At 45.6% G+C, this 23,697-nt stretch overlaps 1 protein-coding gene across 2 annotated transcripts in view; it reads left to right on the top strand.

Moving 5' to 3' along the window:
- FGD6 (FYVE, RhoGEF and PH domain containing 6) overlaps positions 1–16,873 on the top strand; it is a 316,035-nt gene extending 299,162 nt beyond the window's left edge. For both annotated transcript variants that reach the window (XM_069629811.1, XM_069629812.1), the window contains exon 21: positions 12,491–16,873. In XM_069629811.1, the coding sequence (XP_069485912.1) occupies positions 12,491–12,527 (37 nt within the window). In that variant the 3' untranslated portion in view covers positions 12,528–16,873. The remainder of the gene's footprint in view (positions 1–12,490) is intronic.
- The last annotated feature ends 6,824 nt before the right edge of the window (positions 16,874–23,697 follow it).

Here is a 23,697-nt window from a genome sequence, read left to right as displayed (position 1 = left end):
AGGCTTGAGCCTCATTACTCCATCCTCTCGGGTTGAGTGTGTAGTCGTGGGTTAGGATTCCATCAGCGGTGATTATTGGATACCGAGGCTTGAGCCTCATTACTCCATCCTCTCGGGTTGAGTGTGTAGTGGTGGGTTAGGATTCCATCAGCGGTGATTATTGGATACCGAGGCTTGAGCCTCAGTACTCCATCCTCTCGGGTTGCGTGTGTAGTGGTGGGTTAGGATTCCATCAGCAGTGATTATTGGATACCGAGGCTTGAGCCTCATTACTCCATCCTCTCGGGTTGAGTGTGTAGTCGTGGGTTAGGATTCCATCAGCGGTGATTATTGGATACCGAGGCTTGAGCCTCATTACTCCATCCTCTCGGGTTGAGTGTCTAGTGGTGGGTTAGGATTCCATCAGCGGTGATTATTGGATACCGAGGCTTGAGCCTCATTACTCCATCCTCTCGGGTTGAGTGTGTAGTGGTGGGTTAGGATTCCATCAGTGGTGATTATTGGATACCGAGGCTTGAGCCTCATTACTCCATCCTCTCGGGTTGAGTGCGTAGTGGTGGGTTAGGATTCCATCAGCAGTGATTATTGGATACTGAGGCTTGAGCCTCATTACTCCATCCTCTCGGGTTGAGTGTGTAGTGGTGGGTTAGGATTCCATCAGCGGTGATTATTGGACACCGAGGCTTGAGCCTCATTACTCCATCCTCTCGGGTTGAGTGTGTAGTCCTGGGTTAGGATTCCATCAGCAGTGATTATTGGATACCGAGGCTTGAGCCTCATTACTCCATCCTCTCGGGTTGAGTGTGTAGTGGTGGGTTAGGATTCCATCAGCGGTGATTATTGGATACCGAGGCTTGAGACTCATTACTCCATCCTCTCGGGTTGAGTGTGTAGTGGTGGGTTAGGATTCCATCAGCGGTGATTATTGGATACCGAGGCTTGAGCCTCAGTACTCCATCCTCTCGGGTTGAGTGTGTAGTGGTGGGTTAGGATTCCATCAGCGGTGATTATTGGATACCGAGGCTTGAGCCTCATTACTCCATCCTCTCGGGTTGAGTGTGTAGTGGTGGGTTAGGATTCCATCAGCAGTGATTATTGGACACCAAGGCTTGAGCCTCATTACTCAATCCTCTCGGGTTGAGTGTGTAGTCGTGGGTTAGGATTCCATCAGCGGTGATTATTGGATACCGAGGCTTGAGCCTCATTACTCCATCCTCTCGGGTTGAGTGTCTAGTGGTGGGTTAGGATTCCATCAGCGGTGATTATTGGACACCGAGGCTTGAGCCTCATTACTCCATCCTCTCGGGTTGAGTGTGTAGTGGTGGGTTAGGATTCCATCAGCGGTGATTATTGGACACCGAGGCTTGAGCCTCATTACTCCATCCTCTCGGGTTGAGTGTGTAGTCGTGGGTTAGGATTCCATCAGCGGTGATTATTGGACACCGAGGCTTGAGCCTCATTACTCCATCCTCTCGGGTTGAGTGTGTAGTCGTGGGTTAGGATTCCATCAGCGGTGATTATTGGATACCGAGGCTTGAGCCTCATTACTCCATCCTCTCGGGTTGAGTGTGTAGTCGTGGGTTAGGATTCCATCAGCGGTGATTATTGGATACCGAGGCTTGAGCCTCATTACTCCATCCTCTCGGGTTGCGTGTGTAGTGGTGGGTTAGGATTCCATCAGTGGTGATTATTGGATACCGAGGCTTGAGCCTCATTACTCCATCCTCTCGGGTTGAGTGTGTAGTGGTGGGTTAGGATTCCATCAGCAGTGATTATTGGATACCGAGGCTTGAGCCTCATTACTCCATCCTCTCGGGTTGAGTGTGTAGACGTGGGTTAGGATTCCATCAGCGGTGATTATTGGATACCGAGGCTTGAGCCTCATTACTCCATCCTCTCGGGTTGAGTGTGTAGTCGTGGGTTAGGATTCCATCAGTGGTGATTATTGGATACCGAGGCTTGAGCCTCATTACTCCATCCTCTCAGGTTGCGTGTGTAGTCGTGGGTTAGGATTCCATCAGCAGTGATTATTGGATACCGAGGCTTGAGCCTCATTACTCCATCCTCTCGGGTTGAGTGTGTAGTGGTGGGTTAGGATTCCATCAGCGGTGATTATTGGATACCGAGGCTTGAGCCTCATTACTCCATCCTCTCGGGTTGAGTGTGTAGTGGTGGGTTAGGATTCCATCAGTGGTGATTATTGGATACCGAGGCTTGAGCCTCATTACTCCATCCTCTCGGGTTGAGTGTCTAGTGGTGGGTTAGGATTCGATCAGTGGTGATTATTGGATACCGAGGCTTGAGCCTCATTACTCCATCCTCTCGGGTTGCGTGTGTAGTTGTGGGTTAGGATTCCATCAGCGGTGATAATTGGATACCGAGGCTTGAGCCTCATTACTCTATCCTCTCGGGTTGAGTGTGTAGTCGTGGGTTAGGATTCCATCAGCGGTGATTATTGGATACCGAGGCTTGAGCCTCATTCCTCCATCCTCTCGGGTTGAGTGTGTAGTCGTGGGTTAGGATTCCATCAGCGGTGATTATTGGATACCGAGGCTTGAGCCTCATTACTCCATCCTCTCGGGTTGCGTGTGTAGTCGTGGGTTAGGATTCCATCAGCGGTGATTATTGGATACCGAGGCTTGAGCCTCATTACTCCATCCTCTCGGGTTGCGTGTGTAGTGGTGGGTTAGGATTCCATCAGTGGTGATTATTGGATACCGAGGCTTGAGCCTCATTACTCCATCCTCTCGGGTTGAGTGTGTAGTGGTGGGTTAGGATTCCATCAGTGGTGATTATTGGATACCGAGGCTTGAGCCTCATTACTCCATCCTCTCGGGTTGCGTGTGTAGTGGTGGGTTAGGATTCCATCAGTGGTGATTATTGGATACCGAGGCTTGAGCCTCATTACTCCATCCTCTCGGGTTGAGTGTGTAGTCGTGAGTTAGGATTCCATCAGTGGTGATTATTGGATACCGAGGCTTGAGCCTCATTACTCCATCCTCTCGGGTTGAGTGTGTAGTGGTGGGTTAGGATTCCATCAGCGGTGATTATTGGATACCGAGGCTTGAGCCTCAGTACTCCATCCTCTCGGGTTGCGTGTGTAGTCGTGGGTTAGGATTCCATCAGTGGTGATTATTGGATACCGAGGCTTGAGCCTCATTACTCCATCCTCTCGGGTTGAGTGTGTAGTCCTGGGTTAGGATTCCATCAGTGGTGATTATTGGATACCGAGGCTTGAGCCTCATTACTCCATCCTCTCGGGTTGAGTGTGTAGTCGTGGGTTAGGATTCGATCAGTGGTGATTATTGGATACTGAGGCTTGAGCCTTATTACTCCATCCTCTCAGGTTGAGTGTGTAGTGGTGGGTTAGGATTCTTCTTGGTCTGTGTGGACTTGTCACAGTAGGGCTGAGTGAGACAGCAGGGGCTTTAAATGGTCACGGTGAGTTGGGGGGGGGGGAGGAGAATTCCGAGACACATCTCTGAGATTAACCTCACTGTGAAAGCCAATGGGCTTCAGGGGTTGGGGGTGGGAGGGGGCGCTGCCAGATGCAAATACTTGGGATGGCTTCTACCAAAACACTGGGCCTCATTACGACCCTGCCGGTATGGAAAAAACGGTGGCGATAAAACCACTGCCACCATTGTTTCCGGACCAGCTGATTAATAGTCTCACCTGGTGTGATTTACACCACCCGCCTGCAGGCGGACATGGAAACACCGGCTCTGTCATAGACAGAACCGGTGTTTCCATGGTCCCCATCCCCATGGAGTCCTATGGGGATTTACAGAATTCGGCCTCCAGAATTACCGGGTCACCGGGGTTGTAATGCCCCGGTGATTCCGGCAATCACGGAGGCGGAATGGTATTACGAGTCTGGCGGCAGCCTGCCGGTTTTTCCGGCACGGCTACCGCCGGACTCGTAATGAGGCCCACTGTGTAGCGTATTGAAAAAAAACGTTTCATTAAGGTCCACAAGACCACAGTACTGTGAGCAGATCGCTGGGTGGGACGAAGGACACACTCTGATGTTCTAACTTCAGTCTGCGCGACAGGGTTCCCTAAAACGAGTCGCCAGCCACCTCTTGAATCCCGCTAGGAGCCATTTGGGATTTGCTTTGGTGTTGCGGGAGACTGAGCCCATCCCATAGTCTGGGATTTACGTAAGCCAGCCTTTCACACATCTTCCTCGTCCATCAACAGCAGCTGCTCTCTTCTGATCAGAGGGCAGCAGCCTCGTCCCATAGATGCGTTAAATCCAACCATGAAGAGGCAGGGGGCAATGGATTGAGTGGGATGCAAAATCGACGGGGCTGGCGACTCTCAGGCGCGTGGTCTGTCTGTTTTACTTGGACCACACCCCCTTTTGAGAGCTCCCACCACCTCACCAATGGGGGTGATGCAGGCTGGTGAAAGTGGGGGAGCTGGGGTGCACTGGCATTACCTTTGGAGCGCACCAAAGATGTGATGCCAGCGTGCCCCAGTTCTCATGCAGCATGCAGCCCTTTCATTCAAGACGCCGCGTGGTTAAAAAGCACAGGCTCCTTGAACGAAAGAGCTGCCTGCTGCGTGATGACTCTGTACTCCGAAACAGGAGGAGGGCTGGAGGTGAAGGACCCAGTCTCTCCTTTTGTTACCGAGTAAAGAATCATCACGTATCGTGAAGCCTTGTTTAAAAGGCTTCCCGCTGCATGATGACTCTTTACTCGGAAACAAAAGGAGGGACTGGGCCCTTCAGCCCGCCTCCTGTTTCGGAGTTTAGAATCCTCTTGTAGCCGAAGCTATGGTTACCCAGGCTGTCTGTAGATGTTAGTACTTCCGAAGTGCTGACACCTGCAGGCAGTCTATGTAACTGTGCAGTGCTTCAGCTACACGGCTGCCTGAGGTGTCGGCATGGCTGGGGCTAGTTGGGTTGGGCCCCGGCTCGGGGGCCCTCTCTGGAGACTGCCGGGGCTTGGCCCTGGCTAGCCCCAGCCCACTTAAAACCCTGCATAGGGGTACTGTAACTCTACTGAACTTCTCGGGGGGGGGGGGGGGGAATAGGATTTTCGTTTTTCTCAAGACAGATTCCTGGCTAGGTATGGAGGTGATCAGGTTCTTTTGTTGAACCACGAAAATATTGTAGCAGTGGAGGCATTGCACTTAAGATACTTTGAAGGTGGCATGTGTATATGACCTTTGTGCCCAAATGGAGGCAACAGCAAAGGGTTGTTTTCCCCCAGCCCACAATTTCTCTCTCACTCACTACAGTTTCCATTTCTCAAATGTACCCGTTCCACGTTAGGGCTGCCTCGCTGTTGGTAGCGCAGTGGGCTGTGCCGACGATTCGATCGAGAAAGCACATGCAACGATCCCATACGCTCTTCAGTAAAAGAATCCCATTTCTACCGGCCTTGCATCCTTTTGTGACGCATTCTCACCATCCCTGCTTTCCATTCCAGGTCTTGTTAGCTCAAGCAATATAATTCCAGGCGGGTGCCACCTGGGGTATAGGCACAGTGACTGCAACAACACTACTCGAACCATGGCGTTTGTGACGATTCACGAGATCTCGTCACTTCTCCCCAGAGAGGCGCCCTTCCCAGTGAGGCTAGGGAGGTGAGCCTGCTACACCTCTTAGGAATGGGGGTAAGTGGCGTCTCACAGGGAGCAACTCCCCTCTTGGGGGACAAGGATTCCCATTCCGTCAAGGAACTCCATGAATTCATCTATGAAGAACCATTGAACACATCAAGCGTCGGAAAAACCTCCTTCACAAGACAATATTTGTTATTCTATTTCACACCAACTCACCATCAGACAGACAAACATACTGAGAAGAAGAGGATACCAGAAATAGATTACCCAGTGGATGGTTGGCTGCCATACTCGGACTAAGAAAACTGAGCGAGTGAGGAAGAGCGCTCATGAGCAAGAGACACACAGGGCTACGGTTCTACGCTAGGGAAGGAGTAGAACTTCCCACCCCCCCCCATAAAAACAGAAGAAGGGCCAACGCGTGGTGTTGGTGGCACCCGGGGGGTTCAAAGCTGGCAAGAGACCAGAGAGCCGCAGGTGGTCCTAGGCCGAGAGGCCGCCGGCAACCACGAGGCATAAGAAACGGAGAGAGCAGAGAGCCAAACTGTGTATGCCGAAAACCAAGAAGCGAGGTGGTGGCATGACCCTGGAGAGGTGGACCAACTGGTCCTTAAGGAACACTGAGACTACAACTGGAAAGGCTGCACTGAGCCGCACACTGGAGCCGGAGGAGATTAGACACGCTAGATGAGCACAAGATACGAGAGGCAGCCTGACCCCACAGGAAGAACTGGTGACGCCAATCCATCTGAATAGAGGTAACTGGAGCGGTGGGAGATTCGGGAGAACACGGCGGGAAGAGCTTCAGGGGACTAATCATACTCGCCCCAGTGGTTGTGAATACTTTAAAGAGGGTGGAGGACAGTTTGTTAAATCCAAGGAGTGGTTGAAGTGTGATCCAAAGATAAGAAGCCATCTAGAGACACTCGCTGCAAGAATCTAAAAGCAGCAATCAAAATTGACGTGCACTGGCTGCTAATTAGCTCCTGATTGACGTGGCAGAGCGCCCGATAACATTCCCTAATTTGTTTTCAGGCTCTGACATCTGCACCTACTGTATATTCAATGTGTGGTACAGTTATTCATTATGACCACTAGGTGGGAGCAGAGCGTTATTCCAAGGAGCTCTGCCTGCGGTAATGAAGGGCCTTTGCTAATATGCCCAGCACCAAAGGCTTGTTGCAAAGGCATTAAAGGGATGGTCTAGTAAAAATTTTTATTTAAAAAATAGATAGGCCGCATAAAAAAAAATATACTAGCATCCTCCGTTTTAAAACTTCCTATGTAAAATTTTGAGCTATTCAAGCTCAAAATTCGAAAAAGCAAGCACAGGGGCGCCGCCATTTTGTGAAATGGAGGCCCTCCTGTGCTGGCTTTTGCGGCACTAATGAAGGAAAAGCCAGCCAGCTGTAGTAAACAAAGTCTACCGCTGGGTGGCTTTCCCTTCATTAGTGCCGGGACTCGGAGGACGCGGACCGGAGACCAGAGCAGGAAAGCTGCAGCTGAATCTCGGTAAGTGCTATTTATTTTTTTTACAAAAAATAAGCACTAGCTGGAGGAGCCCGGAAAACTTAGAAATAAAACCGCAGCTTTGAAAACGTTGTATTTATGTTTGCGGTCGCTTTTGAAGCGACCGCAAACATAAATACAACGTTATTGTGTTGGAAAACGCTGCGGTTCACAAAATGGCGGCGCCCCTGTGCTTGCTTTTTCGAATTTTGAGCTTGAATAGCTCAAAATTTTACATGGGAAGTTTTAAAACGGAGGATGCTAGTATATTTTTTTTTATGTGGCCTATCTATTTTTTAAATAACATTTTTTACTAGACCATCCCTTTAAAGCGCATTGGAGGCGTGCAGAGGGCACGCACTCTATCTGGTGCACCCAACCTTCCGGATGCCATGTTTCTCATGTTTGCTACCAGACTGACACAGTCCTCTGCTACAGGATTAATCTCACGCCACAATCAGAAGGACCTACGTTAATTTAAAATCAATGCTAACAGCATGTGTGAGAAGGTCTGCACTGCAGATCGACTGTGTGCTCTGTGGCAGCCCTCCAAGCCAGTCCATCCCCGAAAAAATACTCCAATTAACACTGGGGAATTTCATCATAAGAGACACCAAGTTGCAATTTATCTCCACAAATAAGGCTGTCACATTTAGACGGTGCACTGGTTAGATAAGGTTAGGCATTTTGTAATCTGCAACCTTATAATTTGGGAAACTTTGGTGTTGCAACTGTAAAACAGACGCAAGTAATCACAGTTCAAGGGTGATTATTGAACTTCAATGGGGTTTGAAAAACGCCCCTCTAATCCTAAATCTGAAGATAGTAGCAAGCTATGACCATCAAATAATAACGGAGTCTTAGTCGAGTCTGTCAAAATAAAAGGGCCTATACTAAAAAGCCTATTGCCAATCCTTACTTCTGAATACAAATAGTGTGGGAAACAATGTTATGCAAAAGAAATATGTTGGGATATTCAAGCCATTCGCTTCCCTTTCCCATGTTTTCAGCACGGGACAAGGCGCAACACACGAGCTTAGCACACTTTCTGGCTTCTCTATCACGAGGATGCAGTTCAAGACTTCCTCATCAGGGCCTTGTGTGCCAAAGTCTCTTTGCCATTCAAAGTCTCTTCATTCACAGGGTCTGATGCAACATAACAAAACATGAAAGTTCCTTTCTTCTCAGGATTTTCACTAATACAACTTCTCGGGTGATTTACTGTTCACTCCATGTCCCCCTCCGCCAAGCTCAGACCCACTTTAACACAAAACCTTCAATTGGTCTCCCTCTGTCGGGCTCGGAGCAAATGTATCTACTTTTGTCACTTCTCAGCTGGTTACATTAGAGATTTGGTACCACTCTGTCAAGGGTATTATCGCTTGCTTTAAAGTTCAATCGCTCATCAGCAATTCAACTTCATTTGCATTTCTTGTCACGCGCGCTTTAACAATGTTCGTTCCAGCGCTCACCATACATACAATGCTGCTTCTTGCAACATTGGCTTTAACACAGACCAGTCTTTTATTGGTCTCCCCAACTCACCGGCTGTGTTGATTACACTGAAGCTGCTTTGTTCTTGGAGCCAAGGACGGTACCACAGTGGCTGGTGATTTTCCCTGCCTTGATTATTGACACGGGAGGGCCCCGGGTATCTCCAACACACAATGCAGGATTCTTCAGCCTGGTTTCCTGGTCTTACACTTTCTCAAGGTCTCTGGAAAGTAACGGTTCCTTGTCGCAAAGGTCAAGGACATTTTCTTCCTCGCGATCCCCTTCCGTTTTGCCATCTTTCCACATCTGCAGTCTCGAAACTGCTGTTTCCTCGTGTACTTTGCCTTGCACAGAGTGTGCTCTTGTGCTCTGCCTTTCATCCGTGTTGGGAAGTGTAATGGAAGTCAGCTGTGTGTGATGATCAATAATTGCCTGACCTCGCCTGACTATTGTATTGGGACACATCAGGTATACTGCTCGGGTGTTAGTCTGTTTTCTCTCATAGCAAGTTGTCCGTGAGAAAGTGTTTTGTAAAGGGTGGGGGCATAGAGTTCTTAAATATCCTACAGGGTAGGATGGGGGTAAAGGTGTTATAAGGAAGGGAATACCACGTCTCACCATCCGGTGTCCCACTCCTCGAAGACCCCCTCACCCAGGTGATCCTCCCCCACTAGTCCACCCCCAGGACCTGGATCCAAAAGCGATGGCTGTGTCCTGGCCACCTGGATGACAGATCCCTGGGGTCTAGTGGGTGCAACATCTTCTGGTTTCTCACAGGAGCCTCTTCCTTGACCCCTGGCAGTGTGAAGAGTTTTATGGGGTTTGTGCTGCTTCCTGAATTAGCTTCTAAACGTCTGCTCTTTAGAGTGGAACTTTTTAAGGCCTTTTACCTTGGCAGACCTTTTCACACACGCACCCTCCCTAAATATTCACATTTAGACAATCCTTTCAAGTGATTGAAGGAGGCAGATGAAGGTCACCAGTGCCTGAAAATCGGAGGCCTCAGACCTTGTTGCCGTTGTTAACACGATGACCACAGTATTGTTGTTTTAAACAAGTTCATATTTGCTTCATTTTAAAAAGGCACAGGGCTATAGCAAACGGGAGTGCCTGGTGTGGGTGGGAAAGGGAGCGGTGTGAAAGGAGTGCTGAGGTTTGAACCCTTTGTACATAACCTACATGTATGGTAAACATGCCAGAAACCAGAGTGGAAACTTGCTGTGAAGATGTATTCCACTTTATTGGTGATTACTGGTGATCGAGGGACTTTCTCATAAGAGAACTCTGGCTGAAAAGTAAACCCTACTGGCCAAATATCTTTTTATAATGCATGAATGGGTGTGTGGATTGCCTTTGGATGGGGCAATGAGAAAGCAAGTTGCTCCATGTGCACCAGTGAATGATTGCATCAGTGCAATCATTGCACAGTGCAATGTGCTGCTAGAAACCTATGATTGGTAGAGGCTGTTTGCATCTCTACCGCGTGCTTGAGGCACACGGTAACCAGACTGTCTATGCAATACACTGGACATGTGCAAACTCTTACACAAACAAATTCCCTCTGGCGCCCACTACAGTTTTCATGGGCACTAGCACTATTGCCCAACCCTACTCGCTGCAATCTGCTAGACAAGGTGAACCCGGCACTGCAACATCTGATGCCAGTTGCACCCTCAGCTGCACCGCTAATTATGGATCTTCCTTCTTTTAAATGTGGTAAAGCGTCTGTAGAGTGTACGCCCCAGTGTCACCTAGGCTGGACTGCATGCCTGGTATCTCTCCACCCAATGTCAGTTGGCAAACATAGGAGGACACGCCAGAATAGCATGGTTCCATTTCATTGCTCCTGGGTCAGTCAAGTAGCTCCTAGTTAGAAGATAATCCCGGTCCCCAGGAGCTACTCTCAGCTGCATCTCTATTTCGACCACTGAAAAGGGACAAGGGTCAAGACGCTACTGTGAGAAACCAAGGAACTGTATTGAAAGTATTCAAGGGGAAGCAGAAAAGTTGGACAACTCCCCTAGAAGAATTAATGGATTTGATGTGTATGGTTACCAAGAACTATTTGACAGCGGACTATTAAGGCTGGAAGAAGCCTGTCCAGGAGAAGTCATTCTCTTGGGACCCCTTCTTTTCTTTTGTTATTTGATTAGTGGTAGGGTCTGAATAGGCTAGCCTTTGGACAGAGGATGGATCTTTACTTTGGACTGCCTTACTGACAAGGCCCATAGTTAGTTCGTGTTAAGTAGGGCAAACCTTTGCGATGGGGACAGATGGGCTTTCTCTTATTATTTTAATCGAACAAAGTGTAGGAATGACACTATTCGGTCCGCCTCCTTCCGCCTTACCACGCGTTCATTTGGTAACATGTGGTCAAGCTAGGTCTACAGCTAGCCATAGAGCTGGCAGGGGTAGATGTCTAAATAATGCATCATTGCCTAAATACGGCCTGTTTTAAGAGTTCCTACAAGCTTGCATTAAGGTGGCACTGCACTGGGCTGTATTTGCATAGTCTAAAGGCCTGGAGGACTGGTACCTGTTTTTAATTTTCCAGGACACCTCTAACCTCCCATCTTGGCATGCCACACTGTAGACTGTTTATTACTCCATTTTTCATTGTTACTGAACTTGGTCAATGACCCTTGAGAGTGGCATCTCTCAGCACTTACCCCAGCTTGTGACTGACTGGGCGGACTTGATCCTCCCCCCCCCCCCCCCTCCTCGTAATCCCCATCCTCTGCACTTGTCGCCACAGCCACCCTCCCCTGCACCTGTCTGCGCACTTGCAAGATCTGAATGCACCATGTGTGAAGATCGTCTATCAGTTTTCCCTCGTCTCCCCTCCTTGCATGGTGGCGCCTCAGTGCACTTGGAAAAACTGCAGAATCATTGTCAGACCTTTTTGCTATTATCTACACCATTAATTGTATTTTATGCACTTGTTCCATGCACCCACTCTGCCCGTGCAAACTTGTATCATTCAGAAATTCAAGGGCTCTGAATGACTGTTGGTTTTGTTTTCCCCTTGTTCCCTCCTTGCACGCTTTGAAACGGTATTACCCAAATTGTTCGTTTACAATTGTTCGAATGAACAATTGACCGAATTAAAAGGGTCACAATTGACCTTTTCACAATTGACCGAATATATATATATATAATAGGTTTTGGGGGGTTTGGCGTTGGGTGGGGGGGTTTCCTCCCACTTATATGGTACAATTGACCTTCACAATTCGGTCATTTGTGAAAAGGTCAATTGTCATTCGAGCAGTTGTAAAACGAACAATTCGTATACAACCTTTGAAACACTTGCTTTGTGTATAGGCGCTTTACAAATAAACAATACCATAACGTACCATACCAACACTCTTTGCTTTGCCTTTATTTTTACATTCGGAAATGCATGTTGGATGAGTCTGGGTTTGATGGCCGGAGGATACAGTCTTGAAGGGACCAGTGTTAAGCTTTTGCATTGACTTTCTTAGTTGCTCAATAGTGCATATTTATATCTCGGGAGGATAGCTCGGAGGCAACGTGCTTGCCTTGGAAGCAAGATGACATAGAGCCCTACAGGTTCGATCCCCGGGTCCGCACTTAGAAACCTATGGGTATTAAGCGTGTTATAAACAACCTATCATATCAGTCCTGATTCTCTTGCTATTGTTGGGTAATGAAATATTTTACCGGGAATGCTTACAGCTCTGCTACCTGTCCATGAGGTTGCATTGGTTTTTCACCAAAGGCAATGGTTGATTGGGTTTTGTTTGGTATGCCGCTTCGGAATATATCCTGATAAATAATTCCCCTGGAGGGCATGAAGTACCTGTAGGGCTGCATCTAATTTCAGCAATGTGTTTCTTGAGGCAAAGCCTGATGCCAAACTACAACCTAATAAATGTTCCTGTTTCCGCAGGTGGTTGGAAGCTTTCCAAGAGGCCACCGTCTTGTAGCGTCTTGCTCTGCTTCAACTCGTGGTTGCTCCAGGTCTCAGAAGGAGGTTAGGACTGTTGTGAAAGCAGCCATCTTCCACACCCTGCTGGATTTTATTATCTGCTGCCACGCACGCCTGTCCCTCCGCTTAACTCTTGCCAAAACCCAATCTTCCCATATCAAGTCACTTTAGAGACTTTTGGTAATCCGACAGGAAGAAGAGACGAGCTATTAACCGCCACATATTCTCACGAAGTGTCGTATCATTCCTCTAAGACACCACTGTGACTGGCAGCCACCAGAAGACCGGGCCTCCAGAAATGGGGCTAAGGAGAAGTGCCAGCTGGGATGGGCTGAGCAAGGGTCTTGAAGATGGGTCCTACAGGCCAAGATGATTTTTGTTCAATTCTTGGACTATTAGAGCCTTAAAAGGAACAAGGTATCGATCAAACAAAATCGGTATGACGATGACCTGGACTTTTGCAGCGTCATGGAGTCCATGAATTTCTGCTAAACCTGGAAAAGAAAAAGTAGCATTCTTGTAGATCAAACAAATATGGCTGGTATTTGTTTACTTTTTCTTTATTTTTGTGTTTAGGAACTGTTTTGTTTGACAAGAAATTGACTCGAGTTTATCACTGTTATTTATTAAATGCCAACTTTTTCATGGAAACTAGAGTATTTTTTTAAGGTTAGCAGAGAGATCAAAAGTGCCTTTCCGAATAAGTCATTAAGTTTATTAACACCTCTGTCCAGACTGTGCACTCCAGCACAGAGCTAACTGCACTCCCCCGTAGGCTCGGCCGAAGATTTGAGCGAATATAATGACAGAAAAAGTTGGGAACCAATAGTAAAGGTGGGTCTTCATCTTGATACCGTGTCCACTTGACTGTACAATATTTAAAAGGTTGGGTCAATGAAAAAAGAGTTATCATTTTCAAATGAAATTAACTGTTCTTTGCATGTATGTATGTCTGTCTGTGGTTACGCGATCTCTGTTTCACTCCAATATAGGTCACTTTTTTTATTATTTAAACTAAAAACCAAAGATTGTTTAAAGGAGTTGTAGCAACTGAATGAGGTTTGTCACATAATCGTAAACAATTCCGGGATAACTTATTTCTAGAATTACAATACTTGTTTTGTTTTCTTCCAGTTTCTATCCAACAAACCTCAGTGAGCAACTCGTGGTCTAAACCCTTGCCCACCTGCCATGGAGGGTCTTGTAGGTTCCCCTTGGCAGTACTTGCTTGATTTTCCAAGTAGGCACCGAAGTGTACTCGCGCTGTTAGGGCTATTCTTGAACGTCTCTATCCTATGTTCCGCTGATGTCCAATCTTGGAATAGTAGCAATCTTGAGTGCAAACACTACTCGCTTAAGGAAGCAAATGGGCAGGGAACTGGCCTCAGTTGATATGACTGTAAGCGCATTACTGTAACAAATGTAGGATAGGCCTGCCTGCAAAATTCTACAGGGCAACGTAGGACCCTATATCTAGAAGTGCGAGCGGAGACCATGGATCGAGTAGAATAAGGTAAGACTATTGGTCTAGAAGGGTGAGCTAAGACCACAGACTTAGAAAGGCGGCTTAGGATCAAGAAGGACGAGCAAAGACCATAGAGTTAGAAAGCCGAACTAGGACCACCAATCGAGGACAGTGCAAGACCACAGATCCAGATCTAACGTTATTGATCTATATGGACCTCTTTATAGAGGATAGGTCTGGAATGATACCGATGGGACCGCCTTGACATGATGCTTCTAAGTGTGGACGACAACTTGCAATGACAGCCAGACCCCTCGACAAGCACAAGGTAATGCAAAAGCCACTTCTCTGAATTCCAATTGTAGATAGTCACAAATTATGTAATTATTTAACAAGAACACTGCCAATCCACACTCTAGGAAACCGAGATAATGTAAAAAAAAAAAAACATTAAAAAAAGATGCCATATAGCTTGGGTTCAGGGACAATTGAAAACAGATTTCTTAATGTAATAGTTTGATTAGTTGTCTGTTTTACGAGCTGGGTCTTTTTCTTGAGACGATTAATGCGTCTCGTGTAGCAAGGTCTTTTCATTTTGGTCACCCAGAGATTGGACATGCTGTAACGTCGCCTGTTCATTGCAGTTGAGTGCATTTGGGAAGTTGCAGACCGAAAAATTACCCTTATTCTCAAGAATAACACATTTTATGTGTATGCAGATTTTTTAACTTAATTTTCAAACACAGAAGTAAAAAAACTCAAAAGGTCAAAAACCTTTTTTTGTGTTAGTGCCCATTTTGCTCAAATGAAAATACCATTCCAACATGGCCGACTTATCACTTACTTCATTAAGCTTGCATAAGACATCCTTAAGTGCCGTTTTTCCTCTTCCTGCACAATCACATTCCCTCTGCAGTACCTGTGCTGCTAGAATAGGAGAGACCTCTAGTCTGTCTGGTCCAAGACCTGGTTTGGCATCACCAGAAGTTTGAGAACCTGGTCAGTCATATTATCTCCCTTTGCTTCAGTTCCTTTCAATGGCAACATTGGTAGCGCTTAAACCACCTGGGGCATCAGTATTAAGCGCTACATAAAAACTTCACATTTCCCGGTACCAGATGCCATCCTTGGTCAAGAACGCTGTGAGTGGCCAAATGTTTGTGTGGAATCGAAGTTACTAGAGCAACCGCGGCTAGGAACATTGCACTGTTTCACTGTTGTATTTGAACATGTATATATTTCAGATAATTTATGTTCCATTCCATCACTTCAAACTATAAAATAACTCTGTTATTGTTTTTGTACACTTTTTTGAGAATTTATTGTAGTTGTAAAACGCCACAGCTCCAGATTGTTCATTCCTTGAGGATTTTCGTGAGTGCTTGATACTGTTTGTGTCTCAGTAGGTCCAATGTCTTGTGTAGGTAGGTGATCCAGTCTTCATTTAGTTTTTTTGTATTCTGGCATCTGTTCCTTTGGTGGGACGTGGCCTCCCTTAGTTTGATCCCGTGTCCACTTCTAGTTCAATGCCCCACCAATCGCCTCCTCGTGTCCCGCTAAGAGTGCTGAAGCAGCGGACTGCTGAAAACCGTGGCAACGCGTTCCCCATCGCACATATTACGCACTGAAAACCCTCAACCTAGGAGCAGGCTATTTGGGTCAACGTGACCTCTGGAAAGCCATGACTCTGCTAACCTATTTAATATTCTTCCCATAAATGTCCAAGTATAGCCTCGCTGTCTGTGTTTCTTATCTGTCGGTTCACCCAAATGTTTTTAATCCATAAAATACAGGGTTACTCCTTCCTTCCATTTCACATTGTACTGAAAGGGAGCGTTTTGAAGTGACTTTGTCCGGCAATAAGGCGCTATACAAACCAAATCTAATTTTTTTTCTGTTGTTTTTTTGTTGTTTTTGTTTCTTCTTTAAGCAAAAAGATGACTTTGTCACGTGACTAAGTTCTAGGGAAAATCATTTTCCTGGATGATTCCTTATTGTGATAGCTCAGTGTGTTCTGTAGAGTGAAACTCGGATATTCTGTATCCTGCCATAGGTCTGCTTCATATATATAGCCAGTGTTGGTCATTTTCTATAATGTACAGCACTTTGAAACCCAACCGGAAGCCAGTGCTCTCTCCTCATTGCAAAGTTACACACATGATGGAAGCCACTCTTTAGAGACACATGCTTCGGAATGTGTTTGCAGCTGCAAGTGGACATGTACTGTGCTCTTTCGAGTCTGTTGACGGCTGGAGGCTTTGTTGACCCCTTTCCACATATTATGTTTGAGCCCTGCCCCGCCACCCCCTGCATGTTGCCACAGCGGGCGCTTCTCAGGGGTACATTCAGGGACTCACGTACCAGAATACAAAAAAAGCCAGTATCACCTACTCACACTTACCAGAATACAACTTCAACCCCAAATTATGTTGGCCTCTGCTCGCCCAGAAATTTAGCACTCGTGGCATTGTGTGTGACTGTGTGCGACACACCTGCTGCTCACCTCTTTCATGTGCACCCACCTATGTGTCTATGCACCATTGTCTGTTTCCCCCCAGTTTATTTAACGTTGTAACTTCTTGTACATACCTGTATAGAGTGTTAAACATACACTGTCACGTTTCTGTCACTGGACAGCTGCTGGACTTCCTTTGTACGTACTTTAAGCCAGTAACGAGGTGCAAGTATAATGTTAGAAACATTATCTTCAAATGTAGAAAATGTAGAAAATATGGGTCCTGCCTTGGGAGGGGGCCCCCATGAGCACAAGAATGTGGGGTGCCTTCAGGGAGGCATGTGTAACCTAACAAACCTTCATTGGATTGTAATTTAAGACTGTGTGCTTTTCCACATCTCAATAAACATGATTTGAAATATGACCAGCGTGAGTGATTCCTTGGGAGAAGTTGGGGTGCTGCCGGTTGCATTATTTCAGTGCTATGCTTTTGTTGACATTAAGAACCATCCCAAAAAGGCAGGATTGGGGGTTTTCAAGTCCACCAAAGCATCTTCAAGAACCCCTGGATCTTCACACACTAGTTGTACTTCCTGGGTGCCTTACTGGCCAGGCCCTGCGCAGACCTTACCTGCCACTTACCATTGCAGAAGTAGACCATGTGACCTCCTCCATCAGTGTCATGTGACCAAGCACCGCCCTAGCCTCATACGCTTGCCTTGCATTGAACGCTAGTCATGTGTCTGAATTTCGAGCTCTGTCCCGGTGTCCTTGCCAGGGCGTGCATAGCAAAAGGCGGATGGAGACTATGATGACTGTCTAGGGCCTAGGCCGGAACCTATTAAACATCTGATGGTAACGCCCACGATTTGCCTGACCACGCACACACGAGCATACACCAGGCTGTTCATTCCCACATGCTTTCATTCATGCAAAACTTGATTACACTCCTTCAACCTGCACAACCTCCTGTTCCCCCCCATTCGACACAGACACCCGACTTATCCACACCCACACAAACCTAATACCATGCTCATCATTGCACACTGCAGACTCCACTGTGCCACAGACCTGATCAACCGCCTCGAGTCAGTCAAACTCTTTGCTCTTTATTACGAAGCCTGGCTATTCCCGCCTTCCACACACATCCGTAGATTACAGCATGCAACACATCGGCTATTCGGGAAGAATTGGAGGAGGCTCCAAGTCATCCGCAGGAGCCCACGGACCCAAACTCCATAGAATTCCTCGCCCGTCACTTGTACAAAGACCCACACAACTATCTTCGACTTGCTCTACCACTCCCCTCAACCCAAAACAGCCTTAATAAAAGACTTCCTCAACCTCATCACATCAGCCACCAAGTATTCCAACACCTTGCTTGGAGACTTCAGCCTCCGGAATGGGGTCTTCTGAGATGGATTTTCAGAATCGACACTTGGGGGCAGGGGATCGGAGAGGTCACCCCATTATAGTCAATGAGGAGACAGACGTAGCTGCTGTCTAACCGTACTCCATCAAGGTATGGTAGCAGAGCAGCAAGGCTAAGATTCAGGAGGGTGTAGGGGTGGTCTACGGCTACAATGAAACGCACACATGGCACTCTAATAATTAAAGTTCGACTGAAGATTTACAAAAATATACAATTATTCGTTAGACCTTTCAATACACTCTAAACAATTAAAACGGAAGGTATGTATTGTCACTCACCTACTATCATATATATATTTCTGGAGCTTGTGAGTATGCTTCGATTCATATGCTTTGCATAGTTTGCCATCTAGTGGTTGTCTCAGAGTATTAGATTTGTTTATTCAAAGTCAAAAAAGGGGGTTTTGACGGGGGCGTTCCTGTCGCATTATCCCTGTCCTATGTGTACACGGGGCCCATTATCCCTCCTGCATCAACTTCCTCGGATTGTTTTTTTTTTCCCCTCCATCAGTTGGCAACAAAAAGAGAAACATCGATGCCATCACACGTGAATCACCAACATCGAGGCACGAGTACATCGAGACACGTGTAATGAATTTTATGGCATGGCACACTCCAGCCAGGGACGACTTCCACTGACACTGAAGGTGGCGCACAATTAAAAAGGTTTTATTATTTTTATTTATTATTTGAACCCTGGATTCTTTCTTGAAGAGGCACCCAACCCGTCTACCACCCACCTTAACCAACACCCTGTGTCGCAATGGACCATGAACCAGGCCGATGTGTAACAATGAAATATTTATTTATTTTTGGAATTAAAAAAAATCAGAGCAAAACTAAATTTAGGGCAGCAGCAACCACGGTGTGGCAGTACAAATACAAAATCTTACAATACAACTTTCTAACATCATCTACATAAACCTTAAACAGAAATTAAAACAATCACTTTTCTTCACAATCACAGATGGCACATATGTTATGCACCCCCCCTGCAACACTTTCCCCCTCCCCAAACACCTGCTAACAAAATTCTGTGTGGATAGAAAGCAGTGGCAAGGAGAAGATGGAGAAATCGGTTTTTAAATTCGACCCACCACTCCTGAATGGAAGGCCAAAACAAAAATGAAAACCCTCATAAATGAGCGAAATGGCATACTCGGATTTCGATGGTTACTTATGGATCAGTTACACTTGCGGTAGGGTAAGTTGGACAGACATTTGTGTGGCTGCACTAAAGAGATAAGGAAGCTTACTGGCTAATGAGCAGGGCACTAAAGCAACGTGAACACAGTGAGGAAATCGATTTTGGGAGGAAAACAATGCAATAAAAATCACACGCGACAGAATTGCAATTCCTTATTTCACATAGGCTTTAAACTGGCAAACCGCTAAGAAAATTGGTTTAGCGGTCAAAATCGGAAATCGTTTTTTTTTTTGGAATGGGGAAACAAAGACACAGAACAGATAAGATCCTGATGGGAAGGGATAACTCTTGTAGGATGATGATATGGGTTTTATTATGGGAAATGCAAGTCAGATTTTAAAGAAAAGCAAAATACCCGGGTAAAATCGGTTTTGTTAGCACAATGATTAGTTCTATTGAGACTATATTTGAAGGCTATAATGAGTCAAAACACTCAACAAAATTGTTACTTTCGAAGGGCAACAATAATGAATGTGAATTTTCAATGGGGAATTAATTGATTTACTTCAAATGATACTGGGGACTTACACAGGTAACTGAAGAAAATAGAAAAGAGATATGCTAACAGATATAGACTAACACACATTCTTCTAGGGAAAAGCAAACGGAGGATACTGGCAATTTTGGAAATTGGGGTTTTTATGGGATTTTTATAGGGTTTGAACTGGATGCAAGGTAAAAGGGCTGGATATTCAGTTTATGGGTACTGGGTGATGGGATACTTACAAGGCAAGCTTGGGTTTGATCATTTGGACAGCCAGCAGGGTCTGGTCACGGGCAGCGGGGTCAAGAGATGTGGTTACTAGGTCAGCTGGACTCTCCTGGTTGAGAACAGCTGGGTAAAGTCTGGTCACTACGGACAGCGGGATGGGTCAGCTGGGCAGAGAGTCTGGTCACTGGATTCTCCTAAAAAGGGATCAGCTCTTTTTCTCCTTTCTCCCTGGATTAATGGGATGAATGTGGTTCTGAATAGGTGGTTCTGTCTGGATGATATCAGCTGCCTCTGGACCTGGGTCTGGAGTCTTGGAATCTTGAAGGGTGAATTTTGAATGTTGAAGATCTGTGTCTGCCTGTCTACCCCTGAAATAGCCAGAGTGACGACATAGAATTTTACAATATGGGCGGAAGCACTCAAGAATTAGTTCTATCCTAGGATAGACCAGCTGATCGGTCCTCCCACCTCCCTCAGAGCAGTTTGTGTGTGTACGTTTTCTGACTTGCTTTGTCTCACCACAGTTACCTTTTTCCAAAAATAAGTTATGGAACAAAAACCTCATATTTACAATAGTCACCCTCATAAAAATCAGATAGGCAGATCGCATATTTCTTAAGGAATATGCTGGTACGAATGCCAATTCTGTGCGATGCTGCTTTGTCCTTGGGCACAATTTTGCCATTTTCTGGAGAAACGGATCTAAAATTCTGCAAATGGCTACACATAAGCAAAGTAGTATTTGGCATATGTTCCCCATGTTTACTATCTGTGCCATTTATGCTTCACCCAGAAATGCATTTTTCGTGCCATTCCAGTTCACCACATGCCAGAAAGATGCACATGGTCATGCTTGTCCAACAATCCCATTAAAACTGTCATAATATCATATTGCTGCTTATTCAGATTACAAGTATAAAGGTCCTGCATTGTCAATGAGGTGGATTTGCCAAAGATGTTGGCAGTGCTGCCACGCCCACAATCCAAATTCTCTCCTCTGTGTCAACTTGCACAAGGATTTCCACGACTCCCCTTTGAAGTCCTCCAGTGAGCACCGGGAATGAATGCAGAGGAAAGCACACCTCCAGGCCAACAAAACAGGGCCCAGTCATCTCCATTGTATTTGATGGCAGGCCTGCCAGTCAGTCTAGCAGAGCCTGTAATTATAACCCTGTCAGTCCCATGAGAACAAAGCACATGCCCTCCCAGCCTTCACTGGTAGGTGTGAAATTAGCCTTTAAACCAAACTGGTTTGACAGGAATGCCTGGGCCTCAGCCAGGCTGTTGAAGTCCTTTTTTGGGGAAAAAAAAGCATACTATACTTAACGTTGCAGCCATTCCACCCCCATATACAATTGTGTTTGTGTGAGCCACGGTATTATTTCACATTTAGCTTTCAAAGAGCAGTTTTCTTGCTTTGCAAAAGTGGCTTTACGCGTGTTCATTTTTTAAATTTTATTTACATGTGGATTTCAAACACGGTTTCTGCTGCACACAATTTTCTTTGCATTAAATTCAGAAAGGCTTTTAAAGAGATGGTCAGTTTCTGGACACAAAGATAAGCTGCAAATAGTTTCTTGGTAATTGACACGAAGCAAAGAGAGAGCCACGTTTTAATTTTCCTCGACAGTAATTTGCGTGAGCTAGTTTTATTTGAAAAGTCAATTCTAGCTGTGCAGACTTGAAACAGAATTTCTTGCTTTTCATGGACTTTATTTTATGGCAATTGAATGAAATACACAGGGAGGGCTTTGTCGGAATGGAGCAAAACTGTGTGATATTTAACATGAAAGAAGCACGAGTGCGATGCCGTCTTGAATGCAGGTCATTTTCTTGTGCAGCCTTGAGTTTTAAATGACAGAACAGCAATGCAGAGCCATTCTGAATTTAAGCTGATTTTCTCTGGATTCACGCGAAGGAAAACAAAATGCAGCCATTCTTGGGATGGCTGTGTTCAACTCTCGCCCCACGTGTGCTGAGCAGACAAAGCACAGCCGTTTTTTGGATAAATGTTGAAATGCAGTTTAGTGATGCAGGGAATTTCTGTTGGGGCTGGTAAATGTCACCCATGCAGTCTCGTATGAGAGATTACTTTGAACCGACGCAACCATGGCATGACAAGATGTACATTCTAAATTGTAAAGGTCTTGCTGTTGCGCTTGGTTAAATAGAGTTCTAGATTGGTATATTGTTGGTTCAAAAAAGTGCGATGAATAAAGGTGCTATAACCCATATTTATATTCATTTTATTTCTAATTCTCGATATTTGATTTGTAATAAAGTTCAGGTGTTATAATACAAATTATTGGATTTCACACTTATTTTGATTGTGCTCAAAATTGTTCCAAACTCTGAATTATGCATATTCACACATCAAAGTCCTGGTGTGTCCGTAGAGTTCAGATTACTCATTTTAGTGTTTCACCTTCACACATTTAGGTCCAGGTGATGCAATTGGTTCAAGTGAGTCTATTCTGTCTCGTATATTCTGACAATATGATCCATTGGGGAGATCAGTTTTCTATGCCTTGCATCATTAACTGTGGTGTAACTCATGTCCCCTCTCCTGTTTAATCTATACCTAAGGTGTCTATGCACTCTCCTTACCAACCTAGGAGTATTTTTCACCAACTTCGCAGACAACACCCAACTAGTAACTGAACTGAGCAGGTGCCATAATTCAGATAACATCAAGATTGCAAACATCCACAACTCAACCGAGGCTTGGATGAAGACAAAATGGCTCTGTTTAAATGGAAGCAAAACTGATCTTATGATATTTGGATCATCACAGGCTAGTGCTAAACTTGACTCTGACTATGCTTCTTTTAGCATCAAAGACTCAAATATTCTGGTGTCTGACAAGGTTAAAACATTGGGTGTCTACCTGCAGGCATCCCTTTGGGCAGAGGCTCATATAGCGTTCATAAAGAAAAACTGTCAGTACTATCAGAGACTACTCAGACGTATTACACCGGTACCGAGTGAAAATAATTGTACCATCATTGCCAGAGCCACAATCCTTTCTAGATTAGATTATGGTAATGCCCTTCTGGTTGGAGCCAACAAGGGTTGCAATGTGCAATGTCGTACTAAACGGAATAATGTGGTAAGAACCATTACAAAGAAAACAAGAAGAGAACACATCACTGAGGATAGAAAGACTCAACTGGCTAGCCTTCGATGACCGCATCACCTTTAAAGCAATGACAATTGTTCACCATTGCCTTTATGGCTCTGCACCTGCATATCTGAAGGAACTAATAATCAGATATGAACCAGGTCGGGCCTTGAGATCTGAAGCTCAAGGACTGGTTAAAATCACACACGCAAAAAAAAGCAAATGGACTTGGTCGTTCCTTTGCTACGAAAGCGGCAACTAAATGGAATGAACTCCCCAGCTCTAATCCATCGCGAAAAATGAATCTGACGTCCCGTATCTTTTGTTGTCTGTCTGTTCAGGCACAGATGCCTGCGGGCTTTGGCGCGTTACAGACAAATAAAAAATAGAAAAAAAAGGAAACAATTAGTCTTTTTTTTAACTATAAGATCCACATCACAGTTGTTCTGTTTTAGGAGTCCTTGACCTCAGCATGTGTTTGACCACGTTCACCTTTGTGGGTCATCAGGAGGTTATGGTGTATTTGACTTGTATTATTGTTAGTAATTATGGATCTAAAACAAAGAGACAAAAGACAAAAATAAGGGTTCTCGCGCAAATGTACTGTTGATGACATTAGAAACCTAATGGTTAATTATACTTCGGCCTCAAATTATAGTGTGATTTTTGTCCAAAACTTTATTCTAATAGGAATTACCCATGCTGGAACTATTGGAAGGAGTACAGTGAAAGGAACTTCCACGTCTCGTTCCCTCGCCCAATGGATCCGGGAGTTCT

This window comes from Ambystoma mexicanum, chromosome 12, assembly GCF_040938575.1.
Source record: "Ambystoma mexicanum isolate Mex_15411 chromosome 12, UKY_AmexF1_1, whole genome shotgun sequence".
Lineage (NCBI taxonomy): Eukaryota > Metazoa > Chordata > Amphibia > Caudata > Ambystomatidae > Ambystoma > Ambystoma mexicanum.
The sequence above is the reverse complement of the archived record's forward strand: the minus strand, read 5'-3'. Positions and strand labels throughout refer to the sequence as shown.